This window comes from Exophiala bonariae, assembly GCF_035927105.1.
Source record: "Exophiala bonariae strain CCFEE 5792 chromosome Unknown scaffold_35, whole genome shotgun sequence".
Classification (NCBI taxonomy): Eukaryota; Fungi; Ascomycota; class Eurotiomycetes; order Chaetothyriales; family Herpotrichiellaceae; genus Exophiala; species Exophiala bonariae.
The window spans coordinates 22,179-37,813 of NW_027042510.1; the positions used below are offsets into that span (position 1 = coordinate 22,179).

The following is a 15,635-nucleotide window of genomic DNA, read 5'->3' on the forward strand; positions in this document are numbered from 1 at the left end:
TCGATAGTGAGGTGTGTGCTTATCAACTGCACCAGGGGCAGGGATCCCGCGCAAGGATGTCTCACGTCATGCAGAACAGAACTTTACAAACCCCGGAGCATGACTGTCCTTTCACCCTCGAGTTTGGCGGTGTTTCGTTCCTTGTCGGCACGACGAGCATCTTCAAGACCCTCGCAGTTGTGGCTTTCCAACATGCGGTGCTTTCCACAGAAGCGCTTCTGGCAGAAACCACAGTCGCCGACAATGGGTTGTGCAGCTGCTCTACAAGCTTCCTTCGAACAGCGGGGCTTGTTGGACTTTCGCTTCGTGGGTGTGGCGGTGCCGGATGTAGAAGGTGTGGATGACTTGACAGTAGCGGGCTGTTGAGATGTTACAGATTCCTCTTGTGAGGGTGCTGTTTGCTCGACGGGTGTGCTGCTCCTGCTTGGGGAGGAAAGTTGTAATGTTGATGACTCTTCCAGTTGAAGTTCCCCAACAGTGCTGGAAGGATCGAGTGGTTGACCGTCTAGCATGAGTCGAACGTCGGCAGGGAGGTTGGTCGACGCTGACAAGAACTCGAGGAGGTTCGAAACTGTATGGACTGGACGAACATTCAATTTGATGGCTGTAAGAGCCCTGGTTAGTACTTTGCAATGGCAAACAGTGGTCTGTAGACTTGACATACTTTTGCCGCCACCGATAGTGACTTGGATGGCCATATTGTCTGCGGACAGCTCCTTACTGGAGGTATTGGAAGTTGCGGAGTCTGATCGGGAACGCATGGTGAATGTGTAGAGAAGGAGGAACAACGGGTAATGGAGCGGAAGAAGAGTTGAAGTGGTTGATGATCAACAGTGGTGTAGTGAGTTGGGCGTGTGACTGAGTGACTGATGACGAAGTCGGATGTAGATGATGAACAAATGGCGCAGTAGTGGAGGGTCCGATAGTGTGTAGCTCTGCGGGTGATAAGGCGGACGTTGAAGTGGGTGAGTGCTTATAAGGGCAGGTAACTGTTGGGTATGGGTGAGATGAATGGTGGTTATGGTAGAATGTGAGTGAGAAGGAAGGAAAGGAGAAGAGATTCGGATGTTGGGAAACAGCGCAGATGTGTAATGAGGCGGATGAGCTGGAAGGTAGTGGCAGAGGCAGAGGCGGTGGTAGTGGTAGTGGTAGTGGTTCAAGTTGTGACAGCGTCGGAGTGACAGGGTGGCTGTTGGTTGAGGCAGAGGCGGCAAAAGTGTAATAATACGGATGGATGATGGAAGGTCGGCGCAAGAGATGGACTTGACGGAGTTGGGTGCATAGGCGACGGAGTTCCCAATCCTCAGGCCTGGCACGTGAGGCCTAAAGTGCTACTCCATCGTAAAGGGTCTCCCAGCCAAGTGGAAGTGGATAAGTTAGGTACTTAACGGATACCCTGTACCTCGGACGACGCAGGTGCCAGTGCCCCAGGTGCAGTAGTGGATAGCGAGACGAGACACGACAATCTTTGGAAGTCAAGGCAGGGCGCCGATGATGGGTCTTCCCAGGCCGAGAAACTGGCGTAATCGCATCACTCAATTAAGTTACGGGTAATCCAAGTCACCAGCTGCAGGCACACCAAAGCCCAAAGCCTGAAGCCTGAGGTCTGCAAGTCTGGTTGAGGTGAAGCCACGAGACGGAACCAGGGAACCCCCCATCCCACCAAAGGCAGCTTTCATTGCCCTCGGGCCTCGATAAGATAATGCGCTCTTTTGTTGGCCCAATGCTTTCAATAATAATCACATGTAACTAATCTGTGTTCAACTCGACGCAGGCTGTTCACGTACGGTTCAATAGCCCTTCTCACACGATACTGATCAATTATTGATTCTTCAAGTTCCTTCTCGCTACGCTACGCTACGGGATGACCTCCCTCAATCCCTCACCGTTTCCTTGACCTTTTAGCGCTCAACCCTGTAGACACCTGACCCGGTTCGTGACCGACTAGTTGGTGCAGGTTCAACCAGCAATGTCGAAATGAGAGGTCCAGATTCCCAATCACTGGGCCCAGCCACCACCGCATCGACCCAACATTGACCGTCTGTGCTTAGCATTCTGTCTGTGCGGTAGCCCTGGTGGGTGCCTGGAACCTCGTACTCGCAGCAGCTACCAACTGATGGTACGATACTCACGCTGACCGCCTGCATCGTGCACAGACAATCCGCTAAATCGTGAAAGACCCGTGGTTTTGGTAGCTGCTCTTGAGCCTTGACAACAATGCACTTGTTGGCACTGCAACCGTTCTGATCCTGACAACATCACTCGACTGAGGCCAGCGTCTTCGATGCGGACTCTCCTTCGCGTCTGCAATATTTATCCCAATGACACCCAAGTTTTAGGCAGTGATGCAGTAGCACGAGACACTTCTCAAAAGAATGCATCGAATCGCTTGACCTGCCTGAATGGCCATTCGCAAAACATAGAATCAAAGGGGCCATTCAGAGATCGATCGTGCTTTACGTTGTCGACTGCATGTGCATCATGCATGGCTTCCCGTTGTGAATCAAATTTCCCGGTTGGCTCCCTTGGGAGAAGCAACTTTGTCAAAATTGTGGTGGTTTCATCACTCGGTCTTTGTCCCGAAACAATCACCCCATCCATGGTGCACTGTCCCACTGTCTTGTCATTTGTCATACCTCGATCGCAATCATCCATCACGAAAAACGTGGCTCAAGTGGTAGCATCAGAGCCATGCTTGTGAGACTTGTAACACATGGTCCAAAACTCAATCCCATTTTTTGGAACATGCCTCTCGTCATCATAATGGTACATAGATAACCTTTTCTCCGTGCGCGTGAAAGATAAGCCGCACCCAAGGATGCTGATCGCGGAAGCTGCCTGCTAGAATAAACATGAGTCATATAAGTCGTCAAGGCCGTCGTAATACTCGTCATGTTCCATCTGGCTTCTTTTCTCCAGCATCGGGATCGAGGTAGTCGTCCTTTTCGGCCGCTTCATACTCGCTGATCATTCCCATCACCACCTCCTTGGCTTCATCAAACTCGCCCAATCCTTCGGCGAATGGTGCTTCCTTCTTATACTGTTCCAGATACGCATTGCGTTTTCGCATCTTCTCGTATTGCACAACTATTCTCCTGAACAAAGTGGAGACGCTTGTATGGTTGGCCAGCATGAGTCCTGATACCCGATTGGTATTTTGCAAATACGGAGATTTCTTCGTCAATGCCACTTGGATGGATGCAGGACCCCAAGGGATGAATGTTGCCATTCGACGCTCTCTTATTCGTAGCAGTGACTTGTGGACATCGGTTGGGGAGACATCTTCACCTTGGATGATGTTGAGAATAGAAATGTAACAGGATGACTTGGAAGGTGTGATCGAGACCATTCGGTTCTTTGGTTGCAGGAGCCGGCGCATCACATCCAGGACGGTGGTCTTGCGCACTGTTTTGGCCGCCTCAACATTGTCCCCCGTGAACGGGGTATATGCCGTCATCAGGAAATGGCATCGCGGAGTGGGGATGAGTGAGGCAATAATCCCAACCAAGTCATTATGCATATAACCAGGATATCGCAGAGTCGTCGTCGATGCTGACATGACCGTTGAAACCAATTGGTTTGTCTGTTGGAAGGACGGCTCCTGAACATGTAGTCTTTCGGAGGCAATCCTCGAAAGAGCCCCATTGTCTAGCACCACCACAGAGTCGGCATTCTGAGTCAATCGTCGCATGGTCAGCAAGCTGTTGTAGGGGTTGACCACCACATCTCCGATGGCGGTATCTGGAAAGACCGAGTATGTCTGTATGATCTTTTTGGGGAAGCGGTCGTTGGCACGTTCAAGCAAATAAGAACCCAATCCAGATCCAGTTCCGCCAGCAATTGAATGCAGCAACATAAATCCTTCGAGTGAATCACTTCCATCGGCCTCTCGATCGATCATATCAAAAATCTCCTCTTGAACTCTTTCACCCGCCGCGTAACCGGCCGCCCAGTTATTGCCTGCACCCATGCCATTCTCCCCCACAAAGAAATTCTCCGGGTTGTAGATGTTCTTGTAGGGGCTGGTTTGGATACCATGGATCACTCGGGGTTCAAGGTCGACCAGGATGGCACGGGGAATGTAGCGAGTGTCGTCGCTCTGGTAGAAGAAGACATCTTTTCGATCCCCACCTTCTGTTGCGAAATCCTCAAGATTCCCATCTGCACTGATGCCGTGTTCGATACACAACTGTTGCCAGAATTTCGAACCTATCGCATTGCCACACTGTCCTGCCTGAATGGTTATGATTTCTCGAGGCATGGTTGCAGTCTTCGTCCTTGGTGCAATATGTGGGCTTTTGCGAGGGTGGGAAAGGGAATGTCGGAGTTTGACGCGTCAGAAACACGCAGACTGGAGCGCGTCTCAGCGGAAACCCTAAATGCGGGGCACAATCCCCCTCCGGCTCAACGCTCTACACACCTCATTTTCAACCATCGATGACGAGGTATAAAGGCAGGTGAGCTTACTACCCAAGTGTCTAGTACAGCACCTGGTCGCACATGAGATGTCGAGGAAGACAAGTGTTATGGTAGTTTTACAAACATGTTTTTCTACCTCGAACGTTGTAAGCTGATGCTGATACTACTCATACTCATGGTCTTTCTACCCTCTTTGACCTTGATAGACACACATACCGTTCCGGTTCTTGATTTCTTCCATGTCTCTCTCTCCCTTAGCTCCATAAACATGCCATGGCCGTAGTTTGGGAGGGGTTTTTCAGTTCCTTTCGCCCTTTCGGTTGGATATCAATAGACTCGAGCTCGCCCCCGGAGTGATTTGCACATTACATTCTTCTTCGTTTTTCGTTGTTTTGAACTCGTGAACCTTGACGAAGATTCTTCCTAACCTTTCTTGTCGTCCTCTTTCACTCTAACCATTCAGTTGCACCGCCGGGCTTGACGACATTGGGTTCAGAGTTGATCATGCTGTCCAGATCACCCACCTGTTTTCGTTCGGTAATCTCACCACTTTTTGCTCGTGTACGCATCGCGGCCATGCGCCCTGGGCTTAGACCCAATAATGTTTGTTTTTTCACCGCCAATCCCGGGGACCGCCCGCTGATACTGTCATCCCTCTGTTGGACATGTAGTTAGTGAACCAGGACCTTAGAAGTTGGAGGGGTTCTATGCCAAGTGTATATGACAATAACCAGATATTCGGACTCACCATGGCTGCTGATTGTTATTGCAAAGGCTCCGACGAAGAAGAGAGTCGGTTGAGATGGAGATACACATCGGTGCCATAACTAGAAGATCAAGTTAGCGAGTAAATACCGAATCATCCCTTCGGACTTACCCTTCCATAGAAATCAACTTCAAGTCTCCTCCGAAATATCGGGCATATAAGCGCGAGATGGGCAAACCATAGCCAAACCCGGCCATGGGAGCCTTGAAATCACTTTTGTCAAATCCAGGATCCAACTCCGGTGTTGTATCAACTGTAGTGTACATATAGGTCCAGACAAGGGGAATTGCGGATCTTGGGATGCCGCCACCCTCGTCACTGATTTTGATTGTAATGTCTTCTTTACCCTCAGCAATGACGACTTTGGTGACTGGGAAAGCTTCTTTATCTGCACCATGGGTTTCAACGACAGCTCGAAGGGAGTTCTTGAGAGTCTCGAAAAGCATGTGTGACAAGTGGCCAGGCACATACATGAAATTGAGATTTGGATCACAGAATAGTTGTACCTTTGGTGCATCAAATAAACCATAGTGATCTTCGCAGACGAATCGCGCGTTCTCGATGGCTTCTTCGGCAAGCTCCTTGATGTTTGTCTTTGTGCATATTATGCCGACATAGTGTGGATGCTTGTTTGTGGTTTGATCAGTCAATGCGATGTGTTGCCCAATAAGCATTCGGATCCCAATTCGAGACATGTAGAAACGGTCGAGGAATGATTGAATAGAAGAGTCGATTTGCATTCTTTGGAGCTTGCGCTTCCATTCGTTTATTCCTTGGGCAACAGTCGTCACAACAGGGTCGTGTCGACGCTTGATTGCACCCAGGGTACGGGAGAATTTGCGATTGTAATCTGCCAGAACTGGCGGCCACTCCTTGCCATCATCGAGTGCGGCGAAATAGCGACGACTGTTTGCACCGTTCTTCCCATTCCCCATGCTATCGTTCTTCAAACTTGGGTTCCGGGTCGTGGAAGACAAGCGGGTGGAGCTTGTCTTGGGTGGATTAAGAAGGCGGTCTCTCGTCTCTTTGTCGATATCTGGACGAGGCAGAGTGGTGATCTCTTCGAATGACTGTGCGTACCAGTCACGGACTTTCTTGATCGACTCCATCTCATTCAAACCCTCTGGGAGTTTTCCTAGCTCCTCTACCCGATGTGCAAGCCGGACTGGGAGCTCTTCCGAGAGGAATTGAGAAGCGCGAAATAGAGTTCCTTCAATACATGAGTCAAAACACTTGTTGGATGACGAGGTCGTTGGATGTAGACTTACCAACCGACGGCTTTTCACCAAACTGGACCATCTGGCGGAGACTAACCCCCGTGGGTGGAAAGCTGGCATAGTGACCGATGGTCTGGAGGAGCTTCTCTGACGGCTTCCACGACATGATGAGGGTGGTCTATCAGGCCTTTCGGCCTGCTACTTTGAGGCGACACAACTTGGATGTAGAAGGAAAGAGGAAGAGGGAAGCAGAGGATGCAGTGACTCGAAGGTTTGCGGCAGGTATGAGTGAGTGTGGACGGGGCAGTCCGATGTTCTCCGACTATGATGATGGAGAGAGGGAGGGTGCCGAGGCAGCCAATGTGGACAAGATGCAGATGATGTCGGAAAAGACGATGGAAGGGCAAGCTGGATGGATACAAGAACAAAGAGCTGTGCGTTTACACGACAACTTCAGGTACGATGAAGATGAGTCAAGCCTTGCCAGAAGAAAAGGCTTCGAGGTTGTTGTGTGCTTCGATGTTCCTTCCTACCCAGATGCAGGTGACTCGTGATGAGGGACAAATCCCGAGCAAGCAACTGCTGAGGAGCAAGTACCCGCGGGCCATGTATCAAGTGCTTCTGACCGCTGCTGCTGGGGGTGGTGGACCAGAAGCTCGGCTGTGGGGAGCAAAGCCAGCCTCCGCTCTAACAAACATGGCTCAGGCGCAGGCCCTCAGGCTCAGGCTCAGGTTCAGGCTTGCCCGCTCAGAGTTCTGGTTCTGCTTTCCCCTCCGAGTTTGGCTATGACTCCCTCCTAGCTGAGGGGGGTTCTCCCTAAACCTAACCTGACCGCGTGCCTCAACTGCCAAAAGCACATGATAGTGGGCAAGCTTGGAGCCCTCTCCGCAGCCCTAATTGGTGCTCGGCTTGGAGGGACCAGACCAGGGTCTGACTGAAGGAGTGCTCCGGACTTCCTGGAGGCTTTCTCCCATCGAACTTGCTGTGTTTTTCCCTTTGCTCCGATGGTGCGAAATTTCCCTTCGCCGTTCGCGTCTTTAGTTAGTTAGTCTGTTGATCCCGCCTTTATCCAAACTTCATCACATCCACAAAAGCTTGCTGGATTTTGTTACTGAAAGTGTGAAGCTTCGCAACCAAAGGATTATCAAATGCTCTTGGAGCCCCCTTTTCAGACCTTCGTTGCTGCAGATAAGGCTGGGGCTCCAGCACTTGAAGATTCCTTTGCAGTCGAATCGGAATGTTTCGGTATATTCACAGGTCCGTAATGCTGCTCGTATGACTTTTTGGACCCAAAGGTATTGTATATATATGACATAGCTCAGCAGCCATGATTGGAAGGAGTAAGCTTGCTCGATATGCAATATTTCATGCAGTCATGTCTTTTTTCTTGCAAGGGTGTACCGATATGACCGTCTTGATTAATTTGCTCCGACCTATGTGGTCTCACACTTTTCGTCTTTAGTTTTGTGGGTGATATCGTCGTCGTTCAGTTCAATGGGGCAAACCGACGTCGTTTGAGCTACACTGCCACTGCTGGCTGCTGCATTTGAGCCCGCTCGTTCTTGGAACGTACAAATTGCTTGATGTGTAAAGATTCCAGGATGAACATTGACGACAGAACAAAGACGACAGGAAGTTTGGTGATTGAAAGATATCAAACCAGGAGCAATATCACGCAAAGCCTTGATTGACGCATTGGAGCAGTCGCGGGTCCCTGTTTTACCCACGTTCGGATTCACCAAAGGGTTCTCCCTCTCGGCGTTAAGTTACATTATTTTCTACTACTGCTCATACTCCAAACTCATCACCTGGCCTTGTTGCCCTACAGTGCCGAGATGACTCAAATCTTCAAAGGAAATCTCGGCAGAGATCCTGTGAGAGAAGCCAGAGCGGAAGACGATCGGTCTTATTTGGCACGACTTACGGACAAGCTGGAAGATCTGGTTGATGAATCAAACTGGCTTCACTGGGCATACAAAGCAGTTGCCTACTCATATCTTGCGTTCATCCTATGGTTGATCACATTCATTCTCCCAATTCAGTCAAACTGGAGCACACCTCAGCAATCCGACAGGGTTCCTGTTGTCTATCAAAGTCTTGAAAAGTGCGTCTGTTCCGAGCCAGAGTTTGTTGAGGAACTGCGACTGACCTCTGGTAGCTACTTTGGCCATTTCCGCGGCTTCTCAAAGTGCAACATTCGCGCCACCGATTTATACACACCTCCTGCCCATCGATCTCTGACCGAAGATGGCTCTAGCTCGTATTGCCATAACCGCAAGTCGCTTCTCAAAGCCATGTCCAACGGCGGCCGTATTGGCTTTGAAGCACCTTACACTTCAAGAGGTACTAGCTTGCAGCATCATCTCTGAAAGCAGAAAACCTGGACTAACATTCGTATCTGCTTCCAGATTGTCATTATCGATGGTACTCCGTCGCCGAAATATGCATGATCTTGGACCGCTTTGGTAGCATAGTCTTTGTTGGTGATCACAACCTCCACACAATCTACAGTGGATTCAACATACTACTGCGTCAAGATCTAAGCACTGGTGCACTCAACAGCCGGGGTCTGAGTGAAGACATTCTGGCTGAATGCCAGTGTGAAAACCAGTTTGTCAAACAGACTTGCATTCAACACCTGATGACCTCCAGCGACGAAATCTCCAGAAGTACGGGCGGCGACAGCAACACAAAGAGCCACTATGCCTGCAACCGCACACCGCACAGTTTTCTGTCTCTCGAATCAGCCCCGGCTTCATCAGAGACCCTGAAAGCGTTCAGAGACAAGATCCCTCTGGTCCCAAATCCAACTACAAGCCAGTTCCGATCATCTACTCGATATCACCCAGCACGACCTCGCAGGAGTCCGCGGCCAGCACACTCCTCGACCTACTCAAAGCGGCCGAGAGCTCACGACGCAAGACCCCAATGCTCTGGATCGGACCGTCCGCCGCGGGCCATCTCGAAATCAAGCATCGGAAGGGCAACCAAGAGATCTGGGATTTCGACAAACACATGGAACTGGCCGCTCAGGCCAGAGACATCGACGTCCTGAAGCTGTGGAACATGACCGTCCAGGCCGACAGCTGGGACGGCATGCGCTTCGGAGAGAAGGTTGCCATCACCCAAGCCATGATGCTCGTCAACTGGCTCAGTCGACTCGAATCTAGCTGAGCTGAGCATCTGACTCGAACAGTCTTCTGAAAAGTTTCATGATATGTTCTCCAGACATAAAGCTGGAGATGGGGACCAAAAGTTTTTCCTTCACTTTAATATTTATTAGATCCTGCGGAAAACGTTCTTATGATAATGGGAGGATAGAGAAAGAAGCATGATATCCTTCAGCGGCATGCTCTACACATGACAGAATCACAAAAATTGAAGCAGCGCCCCTCGCAAAAAGGGCGCCAAATAGACGATCAGATAGACGGTGGAAGAACTCAGCCTTCAGCGATGAGCTCCAAAATAATAATTAAAAAAAGCCGGCCATAATATGGTGGTCTGATATTTTATATTCGAGGCACTTGCACCCCTCAACTTCTAGTTACTGCGGGATACACCCTTCCTTCGTGTTCCCATAGGAGTAAAAGTAACAATACTGCTACCAGCGAAGTCCAGCAATTCGTCTTCCCGATTCGTGTAATCTGTGATCCGAGGAGCATTTCACAATATTCTGCTCCAGGACCACTTACTCGTCCGCCACCCAGTTTTGGCGCTTTTTCTCCAAAACTACCGATCCTGCACATCCCCATAGCTATGCAATCATCAACTTGGTCGCCATATGAGATTTCGTTGGAACTTCCATTCGTAGCTCGTCAAGCGTCACTTTTGCAAAAATGCAATGACTTTTTGCTTTTCCCCTTCCCCTGATAATGTATGGCCATTTAGTAACCATCCACCACAGCGTCCCACATGGACCCTTTCGCTCTGCTACAGCAGAAAGCAGCAGCCGCAGCAGCAAGCAGCCTCAGAACAAAACCTCACCACTAGCCTCGATTTCACCACCAAGCAACTGCGCCAATTTCTTGCCTTTGATTCTATCGCTCTTCTTCCTCTGCGCATCAATCAATTTCTGCAACCGGAACACCTCCTCGACATCGCCTTCGACGTATCCTTGCGGCGGCTCGTCATCGCGGTCGAGATCAACTTCGCCTAGAAGAAGGACGTTCTCGCCCCGCACGAGGTATGTACCGCGCGGGATGTCGCAGTAGAGGTTTCTCGTCGTTTGGGGTGTGAGTTCGGAGGGGACTGAGACGAAGTATCGCTCGCGTGTATCGGTCAGCACAAGGTTGGCGAATTGATCCCAAGAGCGCAGGACGCCGAAGATTTTGCGCCCATCGCGTAGCACAAGGAGGAGTTTCTCTGTTTTTTGTAAAAAGATTTGGTCAGTTTGGATACAGAGCTAGTGGGGAAATTTTCGATTTCTTCGAGTCAGGCGAAGTGTGATCGTAAAATCGCCCTCTTGCTACAGGTGTCTAGGCGTACGTACTGTCTGTGAGATCTAACAACTGCGCTGCAGTGGTGAACATCTGCGGTGGTAACTGGGGAGCTCCCTGCGGAGTAGGACCACCAAACACAGCATTCTGACCAGACTGCTGTCCTTGACCCAGTCTTTGAGGCGAAGGAGGTCCTGGAGGATCAGCGATTGACAGGTTCTCCATGATGTGTTTTTCTTGGGCTGACGTTTTGGTTCGAGGACTGTGGGCTTGTGTCGCTGGCTATGGGACACCAAAGAAATGAGTGATTGAAAGGGTTATCTATCCGGAGCGATGACAGTTTGTATGCGGGTGAACTTCAACCATCGCAGCCAGACCGATCTAATGACATGCTCATGGTTTGTCTTCGGTTGGTATTCATGAACCGTGCAATTGCAAGTTGGTGGTGGACTATTGTTTCCGTGGGGAAAGGAAAGAAGCCACAGCCGCCAAACGCGCGGCTAACTACTCTCGAAGAAGTAATAACTAAAAGCAGCAAGACGGATCCTGCTTGGGCGGCCGCAGGTGCCAGAAGCAACCCCAGGGGTGCTTCTTTGGCCCTAAGTAGCGGTGATAATCACCGCCTGGGGTGCTCGTTTACTTAGGAGTCGGTTACGGGAATAGTTAATATCCGTACACAGTGCCCCCGGATTGTCGGTCGCCCGCACGCTAGCCTTGAATTCTGGTCTTCCGAACAGTGCTCTGCCCAATTGCGAACGAGTGTTCAATCATTGCTCACGATTAAATGCCCGCTTGGTCTCCCTGTCGCTTCGCATTCGCGACTACGCAATACAGAAGCCAGGCAACATCAAATCTTGCATGCCGTTTTCGTGATGGAGGGCCTCCCTCGCATTGGAGACGTAGATAGTTGACCCGGATTTGGTAAATTAGTCATTTGAGATTGCGAGAACGACTAGAGGGCCGGAGCCTCCAAGTTACGATATATAGGGGAGTTCGTGGACCGCACCTCACGACCTCTTCATCTACTACACACTTGCCCACTCCAAAACTGAATCTCAAAGCCAAAATCGAAACCCACCACTCCTAGCGCAATCGACTCAATCGTGCGAGGCTCCTCTGTATCATACATCCAAATCAAAATGTCGTTCTTCAAACTGAGGCATGAGAAAGCCAACCCACCAAAACCCGTGACCCAGTCTTTTGAAGGCAGAACAATCCTCGTGACAGGCGCAACGTCAGGTATCGGGCTCGAAGCTGCCAAGAAATTGGCAGTATTGCACGCGGACAAAGTGATCATCACTGCAAGGAATGAGCAGAAAGCTCAAGCCGCCAGGAAAGAGATCGAGACCTTTGTTCGGGCGCAGAGCTCGATCCAAGCGAAAGATCTGAGCGCACAGATTGTGACGCGTACCCTTGAAATGGATTCTTTCGCGGCGGTAAAGACATTCGTTCAGGAACTGCAGAAGGACTTCCCACGACTGGACGGTGCGATCCTCAATGCTGGGGCAATCTATACCGAATGGAATCAAAGTGAGGATGGTTGGGAGAGTACTCTTCAGGTCAACACCATGAGTACTTTCCTCCTTGGCGTCCTTCTTGTTCCTCTTCTCCTCGCGGGGGCAGATAGCAGCAAGGGCGGATATAAGCCTCATCTAACATTCGTCTCATCTGCACTGGCGTTCATGGTGGACGCAAACAAGGAGAAAGCATGGGCCAAGGACGACAACCCACTAGAATGGGTCAACGCGCAGAAGAATCTGCCCCCGGGACAAATGAGTGCACAAACCAAATATTCACGATCGAAAATGGTATTGGAGTATGCCATTCGTCAGCTGGCAGCGTCACCCGCGCTGAGAGACGCCGACGGTCATCCAAGGGTAATTATTGATTCGACTTGTCCCGGAATGACCAAAAGTGACCTTGGACGTCAATTCGATAGTTTCCTGTTTCGAATTGTCAAATGGATCATGTTCTCCCTCCTCGCTCGTGAGACGGAACAAGGTGCCAACATATTAGTCAGCGCACTCATCCAAGGCGAAGAGGTGCATGGGCAAATGTGGAGGGACGACAAGATCAATCAGCCAGCTGGGTTGTATGCCACGGCTGAGGGCAAAACAATGGGGGTGAAAATGTGGAAAGATATTCGCCAGATCATACTGAAGGCAGACCCGAGCACGAAGCCCTTCTTACCGGAGAATTAAATCCACTAGGTCACCTTCGGTGTTTTTGAAGTGGGATTAAATATCACTTTCCATGTTTCGTTGCAGTTTACATACCCAAGTTTGCCACGCGCTGTTGCGCTTGGATTTAATATGTTCAGATCCCACCTTAGTCGTTCCACAATACTGCGGACCTAAGGTAGAGATGCCCAAAAAATGATTGATAGGCGCTCGCTTAGCTGTAGATTGTATGCACATAACGTTGGACGAAAAATTTTCCCACCAGTGGCTCTGAAGAATTGTTTGCAGGGCCACCAATCAGTAAATTGTCACCTGATATCCTGCTTTCGGGGACCGGTCGCCGGATGATAGTCCGACACCTTGCTCGGAAATTGAGAAAAAGAGCAAAGAACGAGTTTCTTGTTTCCAGGCGTAGGGTAAGTATTTGCACGTTTTTCATTGCAACCAGACTCACGCTTCTGCATCGCGTAGGCGTTCATGGTCAGGCTTAGCTTGCCACAAGGAACGAAGATGTCATACTCAAATTTCGATGGTTTTCGTCTGCGATGCAACTTGGAACCAATCAACCACGGACGTCGGCAAACCATGCTGATGTGCTGGCAACATCTGACAGGTCCTCGGGCCATGGCGGAGAAGCGCTGAATGCAAGTCACAATCTCATGTGCCCGCTAGGCTCTGGACCTCCAGATCTGCATTTGTCGAATTTGCTTTCATACCTTGGAGCGTTCCACTTGTGAGAAAAGATATTTTTGCCAACAACAGCCGCAATCCAAAACAAACGGCCTTGAATTCCCTGGTTATTGTGTTTTTGTATCCGTTAATTGGAAGAGGGCTGTCAACTCTACCAGAACCATCGTTGACCCCGCACTTCGCCCATTCCGGGGCTTATCGATAGCGCCATGATCAACCTCGACTTCCACTCTGGACTTTTATAAGCGGTAAGGCTTTGTTGATACTCTCCGTCATGTATGAGTCGTCGAGACGCGGCATCTGACAATGCAAGTAGGGTTTGGTAGTTGAGATTGACGAAGCATTTGCCCCCTCGGCCGTGGAGTTGCTCGGTGTATTTTGAGGGAAGAGTCGCCAACTTGGACCACTGTTTGATCCGGAGAATTTCGTGGTTCCAAAGCGAAGATATGAACGATATTGCCATCATGTTCAGTAATTCCAGCATTAGGGATCCACTTGCCTTGCACATAGTCTCAGATGACGATGACGACGACATGGCTCCCTCCATCACGGATGTAGTGCCACCACTGACTCGTGGTACCTCAACCGCCTCCTCAACAGCATCTTCACTCGATACCGGTTTGGCTAGTAGCATACTCGGAGATGGCTATACTCTCGAGTCACAAGATGGAATTTTGACAGTCCCGTTCCGATACCAAGAGGATGCCGACCTGCTCTGCCCTTTCCAGATACTGGACTGTGATCGGGTTTTCGCAGAGATTGTTCCCTTCAAAATGCATGTTTTCTCTCACTTCAGAGGACATGAGTTGCCGGCTGTTGCGGCCTGTTTTCTGTGCGACAGCAAATTTGTCCAGCACCCAGACGATGACCGTGCTCTTGCATGGAACACCATGTTATCTCACATGGTACATGAACATTTCCGGCAAGGCCAACATCTCGCCACCGTAAGGACGGATTTCGGCCTGATGAGGTGGATGTTCAGTAAAAGGATCATCAATGAGGATCAATTCTCGAGAACACAGATGATGCCTATTCCCATACTGCTCCCAAGAGCATCCAATTTTCGGAGAGATATCAGAAATATATCGGAAGTCCCTCGCGCTCCATCAGCACCCACCCCTCCTGCCGTCCTAGCTCATTTTGCTTCGGTCGGCTATCAAAATGAATCATATACCGTCCATGCCGGACCAAGATCTGAGCGTCGTCGATTGGACGCCACGCGGACGATGGTACGAGCAAGGAGTTATATTTGAGGATCACAGAGGATGAAGCCACTTGACATACTCGGTGCAGATTGAAGGACCTTCGTCCCAACGTGCAACCCAAACAAAATGTCTTCTGTGCCGCGACCTACCTCGTGTACTTGGATTTGCACTTCGTTATTCGATCATATGCGATGGCGTATTTGGAGTTTTCGACCTCGTGCATACACTGGACGAGTGTCATGATGACCTTGAGGCTTCAAAAACGACGGGATACGGATCGGTTTTGGACGAGTACTGAATTTACGGGTGCCCGGTTTCTGTGCCATCAGGTTGTACCGTACCATGTTTGGGGCATTCTTTCTAATGAGTGACGTTGCAAAACTGAACGACTGTTTACGGACATTTTTGTTGAAGCGGATGGATTCTTTCAATCATGTGTGTAATTTAGCGAATGCTTCACACTTTGAATGCGAAGTTTTTGACGTTTCCGACCATTGGGCGTTTCTTCTATGAATGATGAGATAGTTGTAGCCAGAATGAGAAATCAAGGAGTTGATATGAAAGAACCTGAGCTGCTGTATTACATCTCGGATGTGATGAGGTGATTAGTTGGTTCCGACCTGAGCTTGCTGCAGACGGTTGCCTTGCGGACACGCGCCTTCTGAAGGGTGCTCCTCGGGGCCACTAGTGTCAGTAGTGATGGAACAATGCAGCAAGACTGC

The 15,635-nt window shown here is 50.0% G+C and overlaps 7 protein-coding genes across 7 annotated transcripts; 3 read left to right on the forward strand and 4 right to left on the reverse strand.

Annotated features, from left to right (window-relative positions):
* Positions 1–83: 83 nt before the first annotated feature.
* On the reverse strand, positions 84–761 carry LTR84_008974 (uncharacterized protein; the record flags this gene model as incomplete). The annotated part of the gene is made up of 2 exons (XM_064852516.1): positions 84–604; positions 665–761. The coding sequence occupies 2 exons, from the start codon at positions 759–761 to the stop codon at positions 84–86; spliced, it is 618 nt and encodes a 205-aa protein (XP_064701223.1).
* Positions 762–2,890: 2,129 nt separating this feature from the next.
* LTR84_008975 (uncharacterized protein) lies at positions 2,891–4,261 on the reverse strand (the record flags this gene model as incomplete). Its single annotated transcript, XM_064852517.1, has 1 exon — positions 2,891–4,261. The coding sequence occupies one exon, from the start codon at positions 4,259–4,261 to the stop codon at positions 2,891–2,893; it is 1,371 nt and encodes a 456-aa protein (XP_064701224.1).
* A 604-nt stretch (positions 4,262–4,865) lies between these two features.
* LTR84_008976 (uncharacterized protein) lies at positions 4,866–6,568 on the reverse strand (the record flags this gene model as incomplete). The annotated part of the gene is made up of 4 exons (XM_064852518.1): positions 4,866–5,075; positions 5,234–5,246; positions 5,297–6,395; positions 6,454–6,568. 4 exons carry the CDS (start codon positions 6,566–6,568, stop codon positions 4,866–4,868), a joined length of 1,437 nt encoding a protein of 478 aa, XP_064701225.1.
* Positions 6,569–8,237: 1,669 nt separating this feature from the next.
* On the forward strand, positions 8,238–9,576 carry LTR84_008977 (uncharacterized protein; the record flags this gene model as incomplete). Its single annotated transcript, XM_064852519.1, has 3 exons — positions 8,238–8,745; positions 8,811–8,969; positions 9,026–9,576. 3 exons carry the CDS (start codon positions 8,238–8,240, stop codon positions 9,574–9,576), a joined length of 1,218 nt encoding a protein of 405 aa, XP_064701226.1.
* Positions 9,577–10,369: 793 nt separating this feature from the next.
* On the reverse strand, positions 10,370–11,063 carry LTR84_008978 (uncharacterized protein; the record flags this gene model as incomplete). The annotated part of the gene is made up of 2 exons (XM_064852520.1): positions 10,370–10,764; positions 10,892–11,063. 2 exons carry the CDS (start codon positions 11,061–11,063, stop codon positions 10,370–10,372), a joined length of 567 nt encoding a protein of 188 aa, XP_064701227.1.
* Positions 11,064–11,977: 914 nt separating this feature from the next.
* LTR84_008979 (uncharacterized protein) lies at positions 11,978–13,039 on the forward strand (the record flags this gene model as incomplete). Its single annotated transcript, XM_064852521.1, has 1 exon — positions 11,978–13,039. The coding sequence occupies one exon, from the start codon at positions 11,978–11,980 to the stop codon at positions 13,037–13,039; it is 1,062 nt and encodes a 353-aa protein (XP_064701228.1).
* A 1,133-nt stretch (positions 13,040–14,172) lies between these two features.
* LTR84_008980 (uncharacterized protein) lies at positions 14,173–14,961 on the forward strand (the record flags this gene model as incomplete). Its single annotated transcript, XM_064852522.1, has 1 exon — positions 14,173–14,961. One exon carries the CDS (start codon positions 14,173–14,175, stop codon positions 14,959–14,961), a length of 789 nt encoding a protein of 262 aa, XP_064701229.1.
* Between the last annotated feature and the right edge of the window lie 674 nt (positions 14,962–15,635).